The sequence below is a fragment of the Hipposideros armiger genome, unplaced genomic scaffold, assembly GCF_001890085.2.
Source record: "Hipposideros armiger isolate ML-2016 unplaced genomic scaffold, ASM189008v1 scaffold_25, whole genome shotgun sequence".
In the NCBI taxonomy this organism is placed as follows: domain Eukaryota; kingdom Metazoa; phylum Chordata; class Mammalia; order Chiroptera; family Hipposideridae; genus Hipposideros; species Hipposideros armiger.
Window position 1 is genome coordinate 6,177,840 of NW_017731375.1, and position 18,869 is coordinate 6,196,708.

Below are 18,869 nucleotides of genomic sequence, written 5' to 3' on the forward strand. Positions count from 1 at the left end.
TTCAATCTTCTTAAATTTATTGAGACTGGTTTTGTGTCCTAACATGTGGTCTATCTTGGAAAATGTTCCATGTGCACTTGAGAAGAATGTATAGTCTGTTGCTTTAGGGTGAAATGCTCTAAAAATATCCATTAAATCCAGCTGGTCTAAAGTGCAATTTAAGGCCACTGTTTCCGTGTTGATTTTCTGTCTGGAGGATCTGTCCATTGGTGACAACGGAGTGTTGAAATCCCCTACTACGATAGTATTGCTGTTGATCTCTGTCTTTATGTCTGTCAAAATCTGTTTCATATATTTAGGAGCTCCTATGTTGGGTGCATAGATGTTTACTAGGTTTATGTGCTCTTGTTGAATTGATCCTTTTATTATTATAAAAATAAGTGTCCTTCTTTGTCTTTTAATGTAGTCTTCATTTTAAAGTCTATTTTGTCTGAAATAAGTATTGCTACTCCCGCTTTTTTCTCATTTCCAGTTGCGTGAAATATCTTATTCCATCCCTAATTAAAATTTTTTTAGAAACATTAATGTGTGGGCTGAACAAAACCCATATGTAGGCATTGATTTGTGGCTGCAGTACAGTTTGAGACCTTCGCTTTAAATCTTAAATCAGCTAATTTTGTCTTTGTTTTAAAATGTACACTACTGGTAGCGTGAACTTGCTAGGACTGTGTTTTATGTATTAGCATAACAATTTGCTGGTTGTCCAAGCTCCCAAGTTAAAACTTTATGAATTACTGTAAATGAATTTTATTTCCTCAGGTTGGAGGGATATAAAAATTCTGAGTGTCTGATGGGGGATGGTCGGCCCAGGTTCTTGTTACACTTTGTACTTCTCAGATAGCTGCTGATTCTGTTCAAAGCTGTGTTTTCCCAGCAGTTGAGATAGTCAGCCTCCTTTGTTTGATTTATTCAGAACCCTGTTGAGACCAGTATGGCATAGATTAAACTGTGTGTGTGTGTGCGCGCGTGCGCGCTTATTAGAAACTGTAAGGTATTATAGATATAGATTTTCTATAAGTCCATTCCCTGAGTTGCCCAAAATCTATGGTGAAGCCAGTATAACTAACTATAAAAAAGATAAATCATATGTAATTGTTTGAACAATAAGAGCAATAATCTCTCTGAAGAAGCCCTTTCCCTTTGTAATGTATCCGCCAATTCTTTATTGTGTGTAGAGGTTACTGGTTTGCAGCTTTGCAGATTACTTTGTGAACCAAAGATCCTTTTGTTGATTAAACCAGCTTGGTTGACATTCACCCTCATAAATCCGGGGCAAGGGTGTTAAATGACCTGTGTTGCCTGTGTATCCCTTATTCACCCTGTTCCAGGCAGTTGGGTTTTTGTGATAATTAAGTGTGGAATTTAGACAATCTGGGATTCTGAGTTGAGTTTGAGTTCATACCTTCAGTAGCAGCAGCATCCCAGGAACATCTTATACCAAGGAAGGAATCTGAGACTAAAAACAGCCACCATTTATTGTCTGTTTTGTGCTGGGGCTAGACACTTTACATATTATCGTGAATCACAATATTCTTGCTAAGTAAGAAGGGGAATTCCTGTATTTACAAATAAAAGAAGGCAAGTGAGAATCTGGAATGAAGTTCCAAATATTCAATTATAAAGGAAAACCTTTTATCTTGAATCTACAATTTGCTTCTCATAGAGCAAGCCTTTTAGGAGTATTAGAGTCACAGAAGCAGCTAGCCTTTCCCAGTGTTGAAAGACATGACTTCAAAACTATATTCATAACCCGTTTTTAACCCTGTGACCATAGCCTCTGTACCTTTTCACAGAGTAGGAAGGTATTTGAAGGGATTTCAAAATTGTCTCTATCTTCATGCTACTTTTGAAAAGTGTCAAATCAGAGAAAGGAGGGAGGATCCAGTCCATCTTAAGGTAGAGCCCAGATCCTCAGTAACTGGAGAACCCAAGTTGTTAGGGTGTGTCCTGCGCTGGGTATTTCCCTGGAATCTTGCTCTATGGCTCAAGTGTGTTCTTGCCTTCACCGTTGTGCTTTTATGCTGCTGCTGAACAGCTCAGGAAATGAAATGATTCTTTCAAACTTCAGCCTCAACTTACATTACATATTTTGTTTTAATTAAAAGTGTGTGTATGTGAGGGGGGAGAAGCGGAGCTGGGGGGGGGGGAGGGGCGCACAACAGAGTAACATTTATCAGTCCAGTGCCCGGGTTCAGTGGGTTTAAATACATTTTAATCCTTGCCCTGTCTCTGCCCTTTCCTCCCCAGACAACAATTATCTCAGGCCTTTAAAATGGACTGAAATTCAAACAGCATTCTTCCTGGAAATTTAAAAAAAAATTTAGGAGTACGGTTTTAAATATTTTTGCCATATGATACGACAGTGGTTCAAGACACAAATTAACAAGCTACTACAAGACACTTGGGAGCACATAAAAGATGCTCAATAAATATGTATTAAATGATTGACTTCTTTGTAATGTTCTCTTTGTATGTGAAGAACATCACACCCCGACTTCTTATCCAGAAGGACCTGTGGTCTCAGCATTTCCCATTCGTTGTCAGTCAGCTTTTATCTGGATGCCTGTGCTGGGCAAGGTGTTGCTTTTGGCATGCACTGTAGTGAAATAGACATGGGATGTAGTGATCATTCTCAGAGATTTTACAATCTGGTAGTGGAGGCCAGGGCTTGGGTAGGAGGGGGAAGAGGGGAAACTTTGTGAGCAAAGGCATGCCAGGCCAGAGGCTCACTGTTGGAGATCCTCAGTGGAGTGAAGTGGGATTGTTAGTACCTCAAGGATTTGGGGGAAATTGAAACGACAAGCAAATATCAGTGTTATACAAGAGTAGTGGAAGATGGGGTTGGAAGGATAGTTTTATTGTGTCTTGAGTACCTTGAACATTATCCAAGAGATGTTTGGGAGTTGCTGCAAACATATGAGCACAGTGCTGATACGACGTGGTGGTTTAGGGAGAATAATTTATAATGGGGCAGAAGAACTGGGGAGAGGGAGAGGCTGAAGGCAGGAAGATCTGTAGGGCAAATATTGGAAGGGTAACTATAAAATGATGAGTCCAAGTAAGGTTGAGAAAGTGGGAAGGGCCAAGTCAAACAGATGCACGTGTGCTCACTACAAGGGAAGCTGTCAGGAGAACAGGTGCGATTTACAGCGAGTGGGGAGGGTGAGGAAGAGTAAGGCTGAGATCAGTGTCCCATGCCTAGATGTCTGAGAGCAATGGTACTGCTGGCAGAATAGCAGATGTTTGGATGGGGAGGTGGCATGTTCTGTCTGAGGTCACGGCATGTGAGTGAAATGGAAACACCTGGATCTCAGATGGCAGGGTTCATGTACTTGCATGTTTAGGATGAAGATGTAGATTTGGGCGTCCTCTAGAGATGCTCTTTGAGGCACTGAGGGTAGAGATGGTTTCTGATGATAAGTTTGAATAGAGGAATCCATTTACCAAATGACCTTGGACAAATCTCTTATCCTTGCTGAACTTTTTGTGCTAATGTAAAAATGGTTGGACAAAGGGTGGGGAGTGATAAAGATGCTAATACTTCCCCTACTTCACCAGGTTGTTTTATGAAATGACAGAGTGTATGTAGCAATGCGCTTTAAACAGCTACACAAATATAAACTGAATATTTTGTTGCCAGTGGTAACCAAGTGTGGCTGGCTGGGGTTAGAATTGCATTCTTTGCTTCTGTCTAAAATTGTCCGGTGTTCTTATTCTTGTGCTCTAAACAACTTAATTGACAGGTATCAAGGCTGCAGAAAGCCCCTAATATCGTGTAGTTGATAATTTTCGGAAATACAAAAGTAGCTCTTCCCATTCAACTCACATTTATCCAAAAACCTGCTTTAATAGTCTTTCTTACTGGTTCCCGAAGTGTTTTCATTAAGCTCCCTTATGTTGTTTCTGTAGCCCAAAGGTTAAACTTGGGAGAAACCTCTGGAAAGGAATTGAATAAAATTGTGAGCTGTCTTGTGTCTTCTTCCAAGACAGCATTCCAAGGAGAGATCACTTTTGAGATTTAGTATCTTTTCTTAGCTCCTCCGGATTCTCAGTAAAATGTGGTTTCAATTACTTTAATTTTTGTGGCAAACCTGACTCATCCACTATATCTCTGAGTGTGAGGGTGAAAGGAGACTATTGCATTGGCCTGGGGACAAAGAGTTCACTAGGTGGTATGGCGGAAGGATCACATTTGCTTATAAGGTCATGATAAGTACTGCTGTGCTAGGAAAATGCCCTTTCCTCACCCAACCTGAGGGAAAAGCTATGCTTTCTCTCTCCTTACTCTCCTCTTTCCCCTATCTTCCCTCCTTAAAGTCCAGCAGCATTAGGATTTGGAAAGTAAATAATGAGGGTCTTATGCCAATAATTCCTGACATAAACTATCACCATCTAGTTTAAAGTTTACTTGCCTGTTTACTGAGTTTTGGAGCTCCGAGAACTGCTGTTGAAGGGTAGAGAATAGCTATTAGCCTGCAGTTGTATTCACAGGATTTATACATATTACATAATACAGGGAGAACACGGCCTCACCTTTCCTCCAGTGTTCCCTGCAGAGGCAGCCCCTGCTTCCTCAATGATGTGGTGATCTGGGGATCTCTGGTTTCTGCTGCACCATAAAACAGGTAGTGGCTTGACTTAGTAAGCATTGGAAGGACTGTTTCGTTCAGCTTTTGCTGAGTAGTTTTCAGAAGGAAAGGAATTATTGAGTAGGACCTATGAAGTGTAGCAGAATGGATGGGATGTGTGGTGGATGGGTTCTGGTCTGCTGAGGAGCTTGGGCAAACCAATAAACGGCCTTTCTTGCCAATCTCATGGGGCATACACATTGTATACACTTAGAAATTCCCAAGTCAGTGGTCCTGCCTTTCTCTCTCCGCCTTCCCCTCCTCTTCCTCCGCCCCTTCCCTTTCTTTCCACTTTACTTGGGGATTAAGCCTCAAAAGAAATGATTTATTTAAATTAGGGGTCAGGGTAGTTACCACCTCATTGTGGATCTGGTACAGTTTAAAGACAACATGGAAGAAATGATGAGCATGATCAGCAAAGGTCAGGAAAAATCAAAATATGTTACTATGTGACAGTGTAAATGTGTCGGCATTTCTTACCACAAACAAATGTTTAAAAATATTTTCAATTTTGGTAAAATAAAAATAAAATTTTCCATTTTTTAAGTGTACAATTCAGTGGCATTAATTACATTGGCAATCTTGTGTAACTATCACCACTGTCTATTTCTAGAACATTCTCATCATCACAACTCTGTATCCATTAAACACTAACTCTCCCAGCCTCTGATAACCTCTATTCTACTTTCTGTCTTTCTGAATTTGCCTATTTTGGCATCTCATATAAGTGGAATCATATAATATTTGCCCTTTTGTGTCTGGTTTATTTAACTTAGCATAATGTTTTCAAAGTTCATCCATGATGTAGTATGTATCAGAATTTCATTCGTTTTTATGGCTGGGTAATATTTTGTTGTATGTATGTACCAGATTTTGTTTTTCCATCCATCTGTTGATGGCCATTAGGGTCATTTACACCTTTTGGCTATTGTGAATAATGTTGCTATGGACATGGGTGTACATGTACCTGTTTGAGTCCCTGCTTTCAACTCTTTGGGGTACATATCCAGATAAGTATTGTTGGGTCATAATAGTAATTCTATGTAACTTTCTGAGGAACGGCTGAACTGTTTCCCAGCTGCACCATTTTACATTCTAACCACCGATGCACAAAGGTTCCGATTTTTCCATATTCTCACCAACACTTGTTATTTTCTGTTTTTTGGATAATTACTATCCTAATGGGTGTGTTAAAATTTTTTGAACATCTACTCTGATGAATGCTGGGTGACTCAGAAGTGCTGCTTACCATTGTGAGGAAGCAAATCCTTTGAGTTACTGAATGGGAACAGGGGCCTAGGCCAGTGCCAGGTCAGGGGGAGCTGCAGGGATTCTTGCCATCAGGTACGGTATCCGCTTATTCTTAGGACATTCACATTTATAAAGAGGTTTATATTTCTCTTGATGTCAACCTTTTTCTGTATGTGGACTCACAGGGATCAGCTGCAACTCTAGGTTCAAAAGGGGGCACAATTTAGGAGCTCTTGGATGTGTGTGAGCTGCCTGGGGCACCAGTCACCTCTTGGGTTTGGCTTTAAATGTTTGTTTGGTTTAATGATTTGAGCAGTCTCAGGGGGGAGCCTCTGTAAGAAGTCCTTTGACCTTATCATCTTGCTTTACCTCTTGCCTTGCCTGATGTACATAGTAAGCCTCAACATACGTTTGTTTTTGTATTTTTTTAATTTTTGGGGGGAATTAGGGGAGAGGAACAGCGTTAGGGAATCGGGGAAGGGGAACAGACAAGTTGCTGTCCTTTTGTTCTTCAGTCTAGTTGTGGAGGACGTCGCTTCACTGGCCCATGTTGGTATTATAGTTGCGCTCCTCCCGGGTGAGGCAGTTGCTCACCGGCCACTGGACAGCCGCTCACCGCGGCTCATGGCAGCTCACGCTGTCTGCTGGCTGCTCACACTGGCTGCCAGCCACTCACGGTAGCTCACGGCAGCCCACTGCAGCCTCACAGCAGCTCAGTTCCAGGTAGAGCTGTTGTTCACCACTGTAGCTGTAGAGGGCGCAGCATCAGTGGCCCTCATGTGGGATCCAAACCAGGGCCCGGCCCTCAACATACTTTGATTCAAATGGAGAACCAAGAAAACCTGGGAAAGGACCCGGTGGAAAGGTCTGTGAAGGAGATTGTAACTCTGACATCTTCAAGTGGTACCATTGCTACTTGTCAATCAATCATTTGCCTCATCTCACTGCTTCAGAGAGCTTTCTCTGTTACCAGAGTATCTTCCTGTGCCCAGGAGCTATTCAGTAGTTTTGAATGAGCCCTGATACAGAAAATCTATTGGAAAATACAGTAATACCTTGGTTTGCGAGCATAATTCATTCCAGAAACAAACTACTCATAGTGCAAGACATCACTCATTTACCACATTAAAGTGCATTAGAAATGTTTCTCACCTTGCGGAACACTCGCAAACCAAGTTACTTGCAATCCAAGGTTTTACTGTATTATTTCTGATGGACAACAGTATTCTCTCCCTTAAGAAACAAAACTGTGGTGAGAACTGGTGAACCAGGGCTGTGAATAAAAGGAAGGAAGGGGAAATAATTTAGCCTTTCCCCTACTTTTTTTGTTTGTTTGTTTTTGTTTTGTTTTGGTAAGAAACACTAGTCTTGAGGTCAGCTTTCGAACAGAGTGGAGGATTTTATGATTAAATAACTTTGGAAAATGACATCTGTTCTATTCTCCTATTGGTGATTTATAACGGGCCTTAGCGCCTTACACTGTAAAGTTTCCAAGAAGTCCTGCATAAACACAGTACAACAGTTTTGTTTAATGTGGTGTTTTTCAAACCTCACAACCCTTTTTTTGAATAACCATCTAACAGTCCTTGGTACAAATACTCCTCAGGTCACACATTAGGAAATTAGACTATTGCTATTTATGTACTTTAGTATCAAAGCTTAGAGGAAAATAGGAATATTCTTGAGCCCAAAGAAGTGTGAAGGCATCCTGAAAAGCAAGTTGTTACACCTTCCTCCTCAGTGTTACTTGGCCATTTAAGCATTAATGTACCCTTTGTGTATGGCTCCCTGGTATAGGGGATAGTGTTGGAGTGGTGTATCTTATGGAAGGTTCTGTGTAATAGTAATTCTGTAGAAGCCTTGATTTGTTTATTTTTTTCTTGCACTTTTGGGTGGGGGATTTTCATGGTTGATCTTCATGGTTGTTTCTCAGTGTACGTATGTTTGGAACGGTACCAAGCATTTCTGGGAAATGGGTGCAAAACGTTGGGGATGAGGATAGTTTGTTGTGAAGTTGGGTCACTAGTTTTAGAGACCAGAAGAGTTTATCAATGAAAAGAGATCCTACAGTTTAGCAGGTCGAGTTGGCCCTCCCCCCACTTCTTTTCACTGCTTCCTGAGAGACTAGAAGACACTGAGGACCTTGAACTACCCCAGTGAATGAGCTTAGCCCTTTATACGTGTTGGTACCCTCTCTTGGGAATGGGTATCTTTAAAACATTCAGCCTCGCTGCCAATAGCTGTCAAAGATGTTGAGTTTCTGAGCTGGACTAGCTATGGGACAAAAGAAAGCATTGGAAAAATGTATCTATTGATAATAGTCACCTTTCAGATTTATTTTATTACTGTGTCCTAATTTCCTATCTATTTAATTCTCTTAACATTCCTATTACATAGTTAAGGGAGAATAATTGTAACCCCTCAGCCTGGGAGCTAAGGCAAAAATTTAAGTAACTTGTTCCAGTTCATAAGCCTGTTTAGTTTTAATTATGGGATCCAAACTGGAATCCAGGTCTCCTGTCTCGCAAACAAGTGCTCTTTTTGCTAACTGCATTGACTGAAGTTTGCTTTGAGGCCAAGTATCTAAATACAATTTTAAGTAAATACTTATGTTTGTATGGAAGTGTTCTGGCATAGAAAATTGGGTAGCCAGAGAAATGAGAAGAATGAGGCTTAGAAAAATTGACCTACCCAGTGTTGTATAGTTTTAAAGTGAGTACAACTAGCATTTAGCATTTTTTTTTTTAGTCCAGTGTTTTCCTGATAAACAAAGCTGTTGGTAGATGGTATCTTTAATAAATACTAATAGGTGTGTATTGAATAGAACTCAATCTCTTTTTGAGTCTTCAACCCTGTCACTAGTAAGGGTTCAGTTTCGGGTTTTACAAAGAATCAGACTTTTCTCCCAGATCCAGGTTATAGACCAGAATCACACGGTGACACTTTGTTGAATGCATCCCTTGAATCATATACCTTTTTGAGCTCTAGGTACTAGATCTAGAAAAGGCAGCTGACCTTGTTTGTCACAGGAATCAGAGGAAGAGTCAGGGCTGAGACTGTATAGCCACCGTAGGCCTGAGGCCTGAGGCCACATAAGAAGCTCAGCCAGAGCTGGGGCTAATCCACTTAGACTGTAGCAGTGGGTTGAGATGCATAGTTAATTCTGTTTCCAGGCCCAGGCTGGGCCCTTGATGGTGTTTCCTAAGCTAGAACAGAGAGCTTGGAACGACAACCCACCGGAGGGAAAGCCCAGTGAAGATCCAGGAAATACAAATGGGAGTCATTGTATTAATCTAAGTAGAACAGTGATTGTGTCCCTTTTGACTATCTCTTATTTGTTCAGCAAGAGATCTTTGAAATTGAAATAATGTGCCACTCTAACCTAGCCCAGAGAATGTGTTGACTACAGAAGACAACTCAGCTTAAATTGACTCTACATCACTCTAAGAACTGATGCTGGATATAGGCTGAATGAGAGCAAGGAGTTCAGTGTAGGCAGTGATTCTCAGCTTTTAGGGAGGACCAGAGTCACCTAGAGGGCTTTGTTAAAACATATCCCAGAGTTTCTGCTTCAGTAGATCTGGGATGGGGCCCAAGCTTTTGTACTTCTAACAGATTTCCAGGTTCATGCTGGTGCTGCTGGTCCTGGGATCACACTTTGAGGACCACTCATCTATGAAAAGATGATGAAATGGGTATAGCTGTTTAGTTCCTTGATTAAGGCCTTCACAGAGGGGGGAAAAGGGAACTCCATGTAAGTCTCTCCCACAGTCAAGACACTGTGCCAAGTGATCTTCAATCATTGTTTAATTTATCCCTTAAAACCCACTGCAAAATCCTCTTTATCCCTGTGGAATAAGGGGAACCCCTCAGCACACACATGTTTAAAAACTTACTGGAGGGCCGGCCTAGTGGCGCGGTGGTTAAGAGCTGGCTTGGGACGCCAGAGGGCCTGCTTCGGATCCCACATATGAGGGCCAGTGACACTGCCCTCCACAGCTAAGATGCTGAACAATAGCTCAACCTGGAGCTGGGCTGCCCTGAGTCGCCGGCGACGGCGTGGGCTGCAGCCCCTGTGGCAGTGGGTTGCCATGGGCTACCGTGTGTAGCCAGCAGCCAGCGTGAGCGGCCAGCAGCCGCAGTGAGCGGCCGTCCAGAAGCCGGCGACTGATCTGCCTCGCCCGGGAAGAGCGCAATGATGGTGCCAACTTGGGCCAGTGAAGCAATGTCCTCCACAACTAGACTGAAGAACAAAAATAGCAATTTGTCTACCTGTCTGTCTGTTCCCCTTCCCCCAATTCCCCAGCGCTGTTCCCATCCCCCAATTCCCCAATAAAAATCTTTAAAAAAATAAAAAATAAATAAAAATATAAAAATAAAAACTTACTGGAATAACTCTTACATCAAGGACAGCTTTCACTTATAAATCAAAGAATAAGGTTGCATATACCATTACGAATGTGAGTTTATTTAATGTAGAGGACATGTTAATTCCATCATTCACCACTATGTGTTCATTGCTCTTGCAGCTTTGTGAGTAATTTAAGATATTGATTAATTTAGCAGTAATGATTATATAGTAGATAGAATTAAATGTTGAGACATTTTCTCATATACAACATAAAGTAAATGTGAGCTGTACGTGAACATTAAGAATAACACATCTTTCAGATCAGGAAAAACGGGCCTATGATAATTTTTCAGGGTTTTTTTTTTTTTTTAATGTGGCAAATTGCTTATTGAGCAATCCTGTTTTCGAAACAAATAAAGGGAGGAATGGTGAATTACACAATAGTTGGTACTAAGGACCAAAATCTTGATATTGTAATCAATTGATTTTGAACTCCTTTATTAAAGTATTCTTTGTTAATGTCGTTTTTGAAAGGTCAACTTGTTTTTAATGGTTTCAGTGAAGTTACTTTGTGTTCTTGTTTGACAGATTCACACAGAATTATTAAAAAAAAAAAAAGCAGTGATCCAAGCAGTTGAATTGAAGGCATTCCGGGGAAACCTGCCACTTATTGTGAAAATCATCTTTAGTCTTGAAATTAAAAGTAAAGCTGGAAAGGAATTTACAAACGAGAAAAAAAAGAAGTTTGGGATCGGACTTACAGGATCCGGGCTTGGAAATGCCTCAGGTAAATCGTGTAGAGTAGGTGCGAGGTTTTGTATTTCCCCACGACAGAAAGCCAATACCATTGGGTCCGTAAGTTCTCTGATTCAATACAACTTGACATACCACCTTTTTAAGACATTTTACTTCAGATCTCAGCTAGTTTTGAATACATATCCTTCCTTCCACTGGTTCTGTTTCCTTCTTGGCTACAGCTTTTAAGTTTAATGAGCTTGACACAGGGAATGTAGTAAGTGAAAAGTTGATTAAAAGGTGGACAGATCTGCTAACTTTATGGAGGCTAAACCAGCTCCCCTGAAAATCTGCTACACAAAGCCTATTTCCATCTTCTCGTTGTCTTCTTATTTCCCAATTGTTCTTTCTGTTCATGCCTGTTGAATTTAAAAGTAATTAAGAGGGGCCGGCCGAGTGGCTCAGTTGGTTAAGAGCTCACTCAAGAGTGCGAGCTCTGAGTAACAGCGGTTCAAGTCCCGCCCAAGCTGAGCTGCCGCTGAGCTACCAACAGGTGGCAGGATGGCTCAGCTAAAAAAAAAAAAAAAAGTAAGAGGACATGGTGAGGGACTTCAACATCTCTTTCTTTCATACATGTACACATACACACACACACGCACATATAACAAGTATATACCTCCCACAAAAACGTGTCTTAAGAATTATTATATCTGCTTATATTACTACTTTGAATTGATCAGTTCTGCTTTGAGGCAATCACTGAAACAATAAATGAAGCCCCATTAGACCCCACTCTGGGTATCCAGACTTCTTTCCTTCCCCCTCCAGTGGTTACCTCTTACCCCCTCATCTCTTTGTGGTCAGTGCTGGGGAGAAATCTAGAAACTGAGAGGACAGGGGTTCTTAGGTGGCTTTATGTCGGGCTAGGCAGAATTGTGTATGCTATGAGCACAAGAAATCAGCAACTCGCTGGAACTGTCTGGTGACTCGGAGGCAGGCAGCAAAGGCAACGAAAGGGGATTTGCTCGCTGATACTAAAAAGACTGGTGACCTACCTCCACCCCAACCCCCCTGCCAAGTGGACTACACCTACCCATTTAACGTCCTTTTCCATTCAAGGTTTACTTTGCTGTTTTAAAAAATTAAAATTTTTTTCAATTACAGTTGACTTATTAGTTTCAGATGTACAACATAGTGATTAGACATTTATAATTTTCTATTTATTGATACTTGAATGTAGGGCTATAAAACACCCATTTTGAGCTTGCAGCCTGGTAGGGTTGGGGGAAATCAGAGAAAGAAAAGAATGAAATGAAATGAAAAATAAAACATAATGAGAGAGTGTGTGTGATAGTCTGTGGTAGGTAGAAGGTATATGAATAGAAAAATACAAGCAAATAGACTAATTTCATTTTTGAAAGTTTTGGCAGAAACTTGCAGAAGAACAAGAATGCAAAGAAAGGATTTTTATTCTTTCCCATCTTCATGCAAGTTGGATTTCACAGCAAGGCCTTTCACTAGTTTGGGCCACTGTAGTCAGGAGTCTGAGCCCCGCCTTGACTCTGGAGTGATTTGTAGAGATGTTGAAATGGAAAAGGGGGATGGAGTAACTCTGGGTGCCAAGGCTTTTTTCCCTTTCTTATTTATTATAGAATGAATTGTACCCTTGTCAGGGATCAGGATTAAGGCTACTGAGCTCATGCCCAAGTTACTGGTCTCACCCAGGAGATTTTTGGATATTTGGTGATCCTATCTCCATCACGTTCCTGGAGGCATTTGTTGGACTAGAGATGCCCAAATTGTCCTGCAGCTTGTTTTGGGAACTGAGACAATGGACTCACTTAGGAGTACAGAGTTAGACTGACCTGCTACTTTCATGGACCGCAGGGAATTCTTCACTTCAGAGAATTAGAAAAGAGTGTAATTAGAGATGGATTTGAAGAATGTGTGTGTGTGTCTGTACACACACGCGCGCGCGCGCGCGCGCGCGCACACACACACACACACACACACATCTCCAAATAAAAGTACTCATTAGGCACTGTATTCTGGTGGCTAAATAAGCTTTACTTTTTGGAAGTTAGGTGTTTGTTATTAACACGTGGCACTCTATTTCTTTTTCTGTGTTTATGCATCTTAGTTACTTTCCTAATATAAGTCCACACTTTAATGCTAGTTAAGTCTCTTCAATGTAGCAAACAGTAGAAAAAACACAGAATTGTTTTTCTGAAAGGAATGTTAGTAGACATGGGGGTGTGACATACATGTAATGAACTGGTCTTTAATGTTCTGAAATTAACATCACTCTGTTGTAGCCCAGTGTAAGCGGGATGGATCCGCCTTTTGGGGACGCCTTTCGAAGCCACACTTTTTCGGAACAGACTCTGATGAGCACAGATCTCTTAGCAAACAGTTCAGATCCAGATTTCATGTATGAACTGGTAAGTAACATTTTCCTGGATTCTGCTTTGATTTGTGGTTAAAGTATTGTGGTAGAGTTTTTATTTATAAATGCCTGAAAGAAAAAGGATGTGATTAGGACAGATTTGGTTCTTGTGACTCTCAGTCTAGTAATTTTAGAAGGATGTACGAGCCCATTGAAAACAGTAAGAGGAAATATCTGTAAGTCAGGTTTTTGGTGATGAGGATGGGAAGCTGTCTTTTTAAATATGCCTTGATGCTAAAGGACTTTGCAACTGGAAAATTGAGGAATAACATTGAGCAAGGCATATGACACAGAATGTGAGAAAAACACAGCGATTCCAAGCAATACCTGGATATACTTATCGTTTGTTCTTCAGGTAAACAGACACTTGAGATTCCTAAGAGAAACATTTAAAAAATAATTGTAATTACATAAACAACACAGAAGCATATAAATGACTTAAGCAACACAGAAGCATATGAAAACTGGAAAACTAGGAACACAAATTGGTTAATTTACTATCATTGAATTGTACACTTAATACAGGTGAATTTTATGGTATGTAAATTATACTTCAATAAAGCTGTTAAACACCCATCCACACATACACACACGAACAAAAGACAAAACCTAAAACTCCAAAGATATGCAACCATGAAAACAGAGCAAAAACAAACTGGGAAACTGAAAACTTCCTCAATTTCTTCCTGAGCATCCACCCTCCAAACTTTCTCTCCAAGGGTAACTGCTACTGACAGAGTTTTTCTATGCGTATGTAATCATATGAATATTTTTAATCGGATGGTATATTTATAAGTACAGTATTCTGTCACCTTTTTTAACATAAAAATATATGGTAAGCAGCCTTTCATGTTAGTACATTAGAACCTAACTGCATTCTTAATTCTTAATGGCTGCATAGTCTAACACTTTAAAAATTACACCTCCACTCATGAGGACTGTCATACTTGTGAGGAGTATTTTATTCCCCATGCCCAAGAGTTGTTACAAGGTCTTACCAAAGGTCTTACCCTTCTGTGGCTGAGCTCCAACTCTGTATTTAAGTTCTCTCTCAAGACAGACTCTCCTGTGACGAAGGTGAGGTCTTCATTATCTGCTTTGTAATTGAAGCTTGTCTCTATGGGGATATCCAAATCCTTTTAAGTCAAAGATTAGGAAATGTAAACTTTTCTTCAGGAAGAGTGTTTACAGTAAAGTTAAAGAGCCCTTGTTATTTGGACATACCTAAGTGTCTCAGGGAACATATTTTCTCGCTTTTTTTTTTTTTGCCCAAGGAAATGATGTTATATGCAATGATAAAGTGTCAAGTAAGTAGCCTTTATCTTAAAATAAAACAGACCAGAGGTTGAGGACTGACTTGTCAATTTGCTATGTAGAAGTAGATGGAGGTGAATATTTCTTTCCTAAAATACGGTGTATAATTTTTTTTTAACCTTTCTTAGGACAGAGAAATGAACTACCAACAGAATCCTAGAGACAACTTCCTTTCCTTGGAGGACTGCAAAGACATTGAAAATCTGGAATCTTTCACAGATGTCCTGGATAATGAGGGCGCTTTAACCTCAAACTGGGAACAGTGGGATACATACTGTGAAGACTTAACGAAGTACACCAAACTAACCAGCTGTGACATCTGGGGAACAAAAGAAGTGGATTACTTGGGTCTTGATGACTTTTCTAGCCCTTACCAAGATGAAGAGGTCATAAGCAAAACTCCGACTTTGGCCCAGCTTAATAGCGAGGACTCCCAGTCTGTCTCTGATTCCCTTTATTATCCGGATTCACTTTTCAGTGTCAAACAAAATCCCTTGCCCTCTTCATTCCCTGGTAAAAAGATCGCAAGCAGAGCAGCTGCCCCTGTTTGTTCTTCTAAGACTCTTCAGGCTGAGGTCCCTTTGTCAGACTGTGTCCAGAAAGCAAGTAAACCCACTTCAAGCACACAAATCATGGTGAAGACCAACATGTATCATGCCGAGAAGGTGAACGTTCACGTTGAATGTAAGGACTATGTGAAAAAGGCAAAAGTAAAGATCAGCCCAGTGCTGCAGCAGCAGAGCCGGCCGGCCTTGAGCCAGGCCCATGCGGACGCAGCCAAGGAGAACACCTGCTACTGCGGGGCGGTTGCAAAGAGGCCAGAGAAGAAAGGGACAGAGCCTCTGCAGGGTCATGCCACTCCAGCTTTGCCTTTTAAAGAAACCCAGGAACTATTACTCAGTCCCCTGCCCCAGGAGGGTCCTGGGGCAGTAGCAGCAGGAGAGAGCAGCAGCCTGTCTGCCAGCACATCGGTCTCAGATTCATCCCAGAAAAAAGAAGAGCACAATTACTCCCTTTTTGTCTCCGACAACTTGGGTGACCAGCCAACCAAATGCAGTCCTGAGGAAGAGGAGGAGGACGAGGAGGACGCCGATGATGAGGACCATGATGAAGGCTTTGGCAGCGAGCACGAACTCTCTGAAAATGAGGAGGAGGAAGAAGAAGAAGAGGATTATGAAGATGATAAGGATGATGATATTAGTGACACTTTCTCTGAACCAGGTATTGTAATGCTCAGAGGCTTACGAGACTGATCTTTCTCGTACTCTCTGGAAATAGAAGGTTTTGCTGTGGATGCTTTCTTTGTCTTAGTTTGGGGATGAAATGACTTAATATCTTGGCTTGGATATGGAATTGCTTTTTTCTATTCAGACAGTTCTAAAACAGTCGTTCTTACTCCTGTAGTGGTTCATATGCTGATTCCTCGAGAACTACTTCTTAATTTATTTTATGTTAAGTGACCCGATTTGTCACTCTCTTGAGCAGCTGTGCAAAGATGCCAAGAATTGATTGGCTTAAGAAATAGTTCTCTTTATGCATATGTCCCTCTATTATAGTTGAGGTCGGTTCGGCGCCCCGAACATGGTGACCCAAGTGATGACGGTTTATCTTACGCCCATAACCAGCAAAGCCTGCAGAATGAATAATGTAAGAGAGAGCCTTTGCTTTGTGTGTCTGCATCTTTCATTTACAGAGTATTTTTCCATTTAAGAAAAACACATGCTATAATTTAATAAGCGTGAGGGAGACTCTGCTTTATTTATATGCAGTGCTTACAAATAAAAGGGAGAAAGAAAACGAAACCTGTAGGGAACTGGTTCACTTCAGCATTTACATGCCAGGGCTGTTGCCACTGTTGGCTCGTGCAGTTGATTTATGAAAACGGGATTGCCAAGTGGCGCACAGTTAAAAATGCACAAAGAATTGGAGACCTTCAAGTTTAAGCAAAAAGTTACTGTCTTCAGAAATAATGTTGATACTATAATGTGTACATAAAACAGTAAGTTACCAAAAAAATCCTTATAAATTGTCAAAGAATACCCTTCCCTTTCGTTGTGATGATTGCTGGAATTTCCAGCAGTATAAACATTGGTATTTAATTTTTGGAAAGGTTTTTAAGGCATAGTAGCTGTATTGTAGGCACTGGAGCACTGTTATTGCTGAAAGAGTCCTTTTACTGCAAACTTTCTGTTACACAAATGCTTAGATTTATGTATTTGATAGAACCACGTTGTTTGACTTGGGTGGAGTTGCAAGTAAGGAAAAGGTACTTTATGTTTAATATGGAGGAACAGGGGTTTTGCCTTTTCTTTGGTTTACTTTAGAACTCTGTATAGTCTAGCTAGAACAATTGTCTTTTCTACTTCCCCGGAACATTTTTCTCTCAACAAATTAATAAAATCTGCTTTGAGATGTTTCAAGGACAGTCGTCTCTGTAACTGGTGCTGAGTCCCTTCGTTCCCTCCCATAGGAAGATTAGCGTGCCGTCTGTTTTGTCCTTAAGTCTGGCAGGTCAGTGCTATTGCTTGAGTCCATGTATAGGGCTGAGCTAGGAGGGTGGGGAAGGGTGAGGCAAACAGGAGATGGGTAATAACCAAGGGAAGTGGAAAGTGTGCGGGAGGAAATGCTTTACCACTTGGTGCTTACAGGACTATATAAACCAGAGGAGGAAGTAGATCCCACCATCACCAACCAGGCGAGGACTGGACTGCCTAGCCCTCTTCTGGTTTTACTTTTGCTTTTCTTTTTTTTTTAACTTTTATTATTGGGGAACAGTGTGTGTTTTCCCAGGACCCACCCATCAGCTCCAAGTCAAGTTGTTGTCCTTCAATCTTAGTTGTGGAGGGCACAGCTCAGCTCCAAATCCAGTCGCCATTTTTTTTTTCAATCTAATTGCGGAGCGGGGTGGGGTTGGGGTGCAGCCCACCATCCCATGGGGGAGTTGAACTGGCAACCTTGTTATTAAGAGCACGTGCTCTAACCAACTGAGCCATCAGGCCGCCCTTCGGCAGCTCAGCTCAAGTCGTTGTCGTCAATCTAGTTGCGGAGGGCACAGCTCACTGGCCCATGTGGGAATTGAACCGGCAACTTTGTTGCTCAGAGCTCAGTGCTCTAACCAAGTGAGCCACCCAGTCGCCCCCAGTTTTGCTTTTCTTTGACTTTGAACTCCACTTCATATTCATTCTTGATCTTTTGACTTGGTTTCATCTGGATAAATGTTTTGGGAGATGAATAGGCCCATGAAGAGAGACCACTTGATAAGTTGACCCTCATTTCCATTTTCTCATCCTTTGGACTCTGATAGGAAGGGGGAACCAGTGTAACAATTGGTGTCCTGTCACACCACATTCTCTTGCTGGTGTTAAGCAGCCAACACTGCTTTAAAGCAGAGATGGATTAGCTGGTGCTCCCCAAGCCCTCCTCTTGGCACTGTTTAACAATGCTAAATGTTTGGATGGCATTTAATTGACTCACTTGCAATTGACTTGAAGTAAAACCTCTTGGTTAGTATTACTTGGGCAACTTTCACAAACTTTAATGAATGACATTCTTTAAGCACAATTTTGTGGTTGTAATTTGGGCTTTATTCTCATTTGCTAATGAAAATTTCCCTTTTTCTTGAAAGAAAGAGCTAAACAAGCGACTTCAGGAATGCAAAAGTGAATTGTTGGTGAGAAGAGCAGGAAGCAATTCTTTGAAGCAGAAAAGTGGGAAGTTATAGTTTCTTCAGAGTGCTAGTTTTAGAGTGGGTTGATTGGTTTAATTTGCAGCAGTTTACAAAGGCCCCTTTGTGATGACTGGGTCCCTTGATGCTGGTTCTTGGCAGTTCGCTAAAACAGTGCCTGAGCCTACAAAGCTCCAGGAAAGGTGTAAAATGGAGTTTCAGTCCCTATCCTGGACTGGCTCCCAAGTTTTAATAAGCCTATTCTGTGGACAGGCTACAACTGCTTGGGGTCATGGAATTACATGGTTGTAAGACGAAGAATTGGGCCCGCAGAATGAGAGTTTATTTTGTAATCCCTCCTTAACATTTTTACGATCGACTTTACCAGCTTCATGGCAGCAGTCCTCACTCACCAAAGATGTGGGGTTGGAATTTTAGGCAATAAAGAAGCCTTTTTGACTCCCTTTTGATAATCGTGTC

General features: G+C 41.2%; 1 protein-coding gene across 2 annotated transcripts in view; it reads left to right on the forward strand.

The window, feature by feature from the left end:
- The window catches only part of CREBRF (CREB3 regulatory factor), a 53,702-nt gene that overhangs the window by 11,743 nt on the left and 23,090 nt on the right, over positions 1-18,869 (forward strand). For both annotated transcript variants that reach the window (XM_019635970.1, XM_019635971.1), the window contains exons 2-4: positions 10,819-11,017; positions 13,281-13,406; positions 14,854-15,946. In XM_019635970.1, coding sequence (XP_019491515.1) covers positions 11,009-11,017; positions 13,281-13,406; positions 14,854-15,946 — 1,228 coding nt within the window. In that variant the 5' untranslated portion in view covers positions 10,819-11,008. The remainder of the gene's footprint in view (positions 1-10,818; positions 11,018-13,280; positions 13,407-14,853; positions 15,947-18,869) is intronic.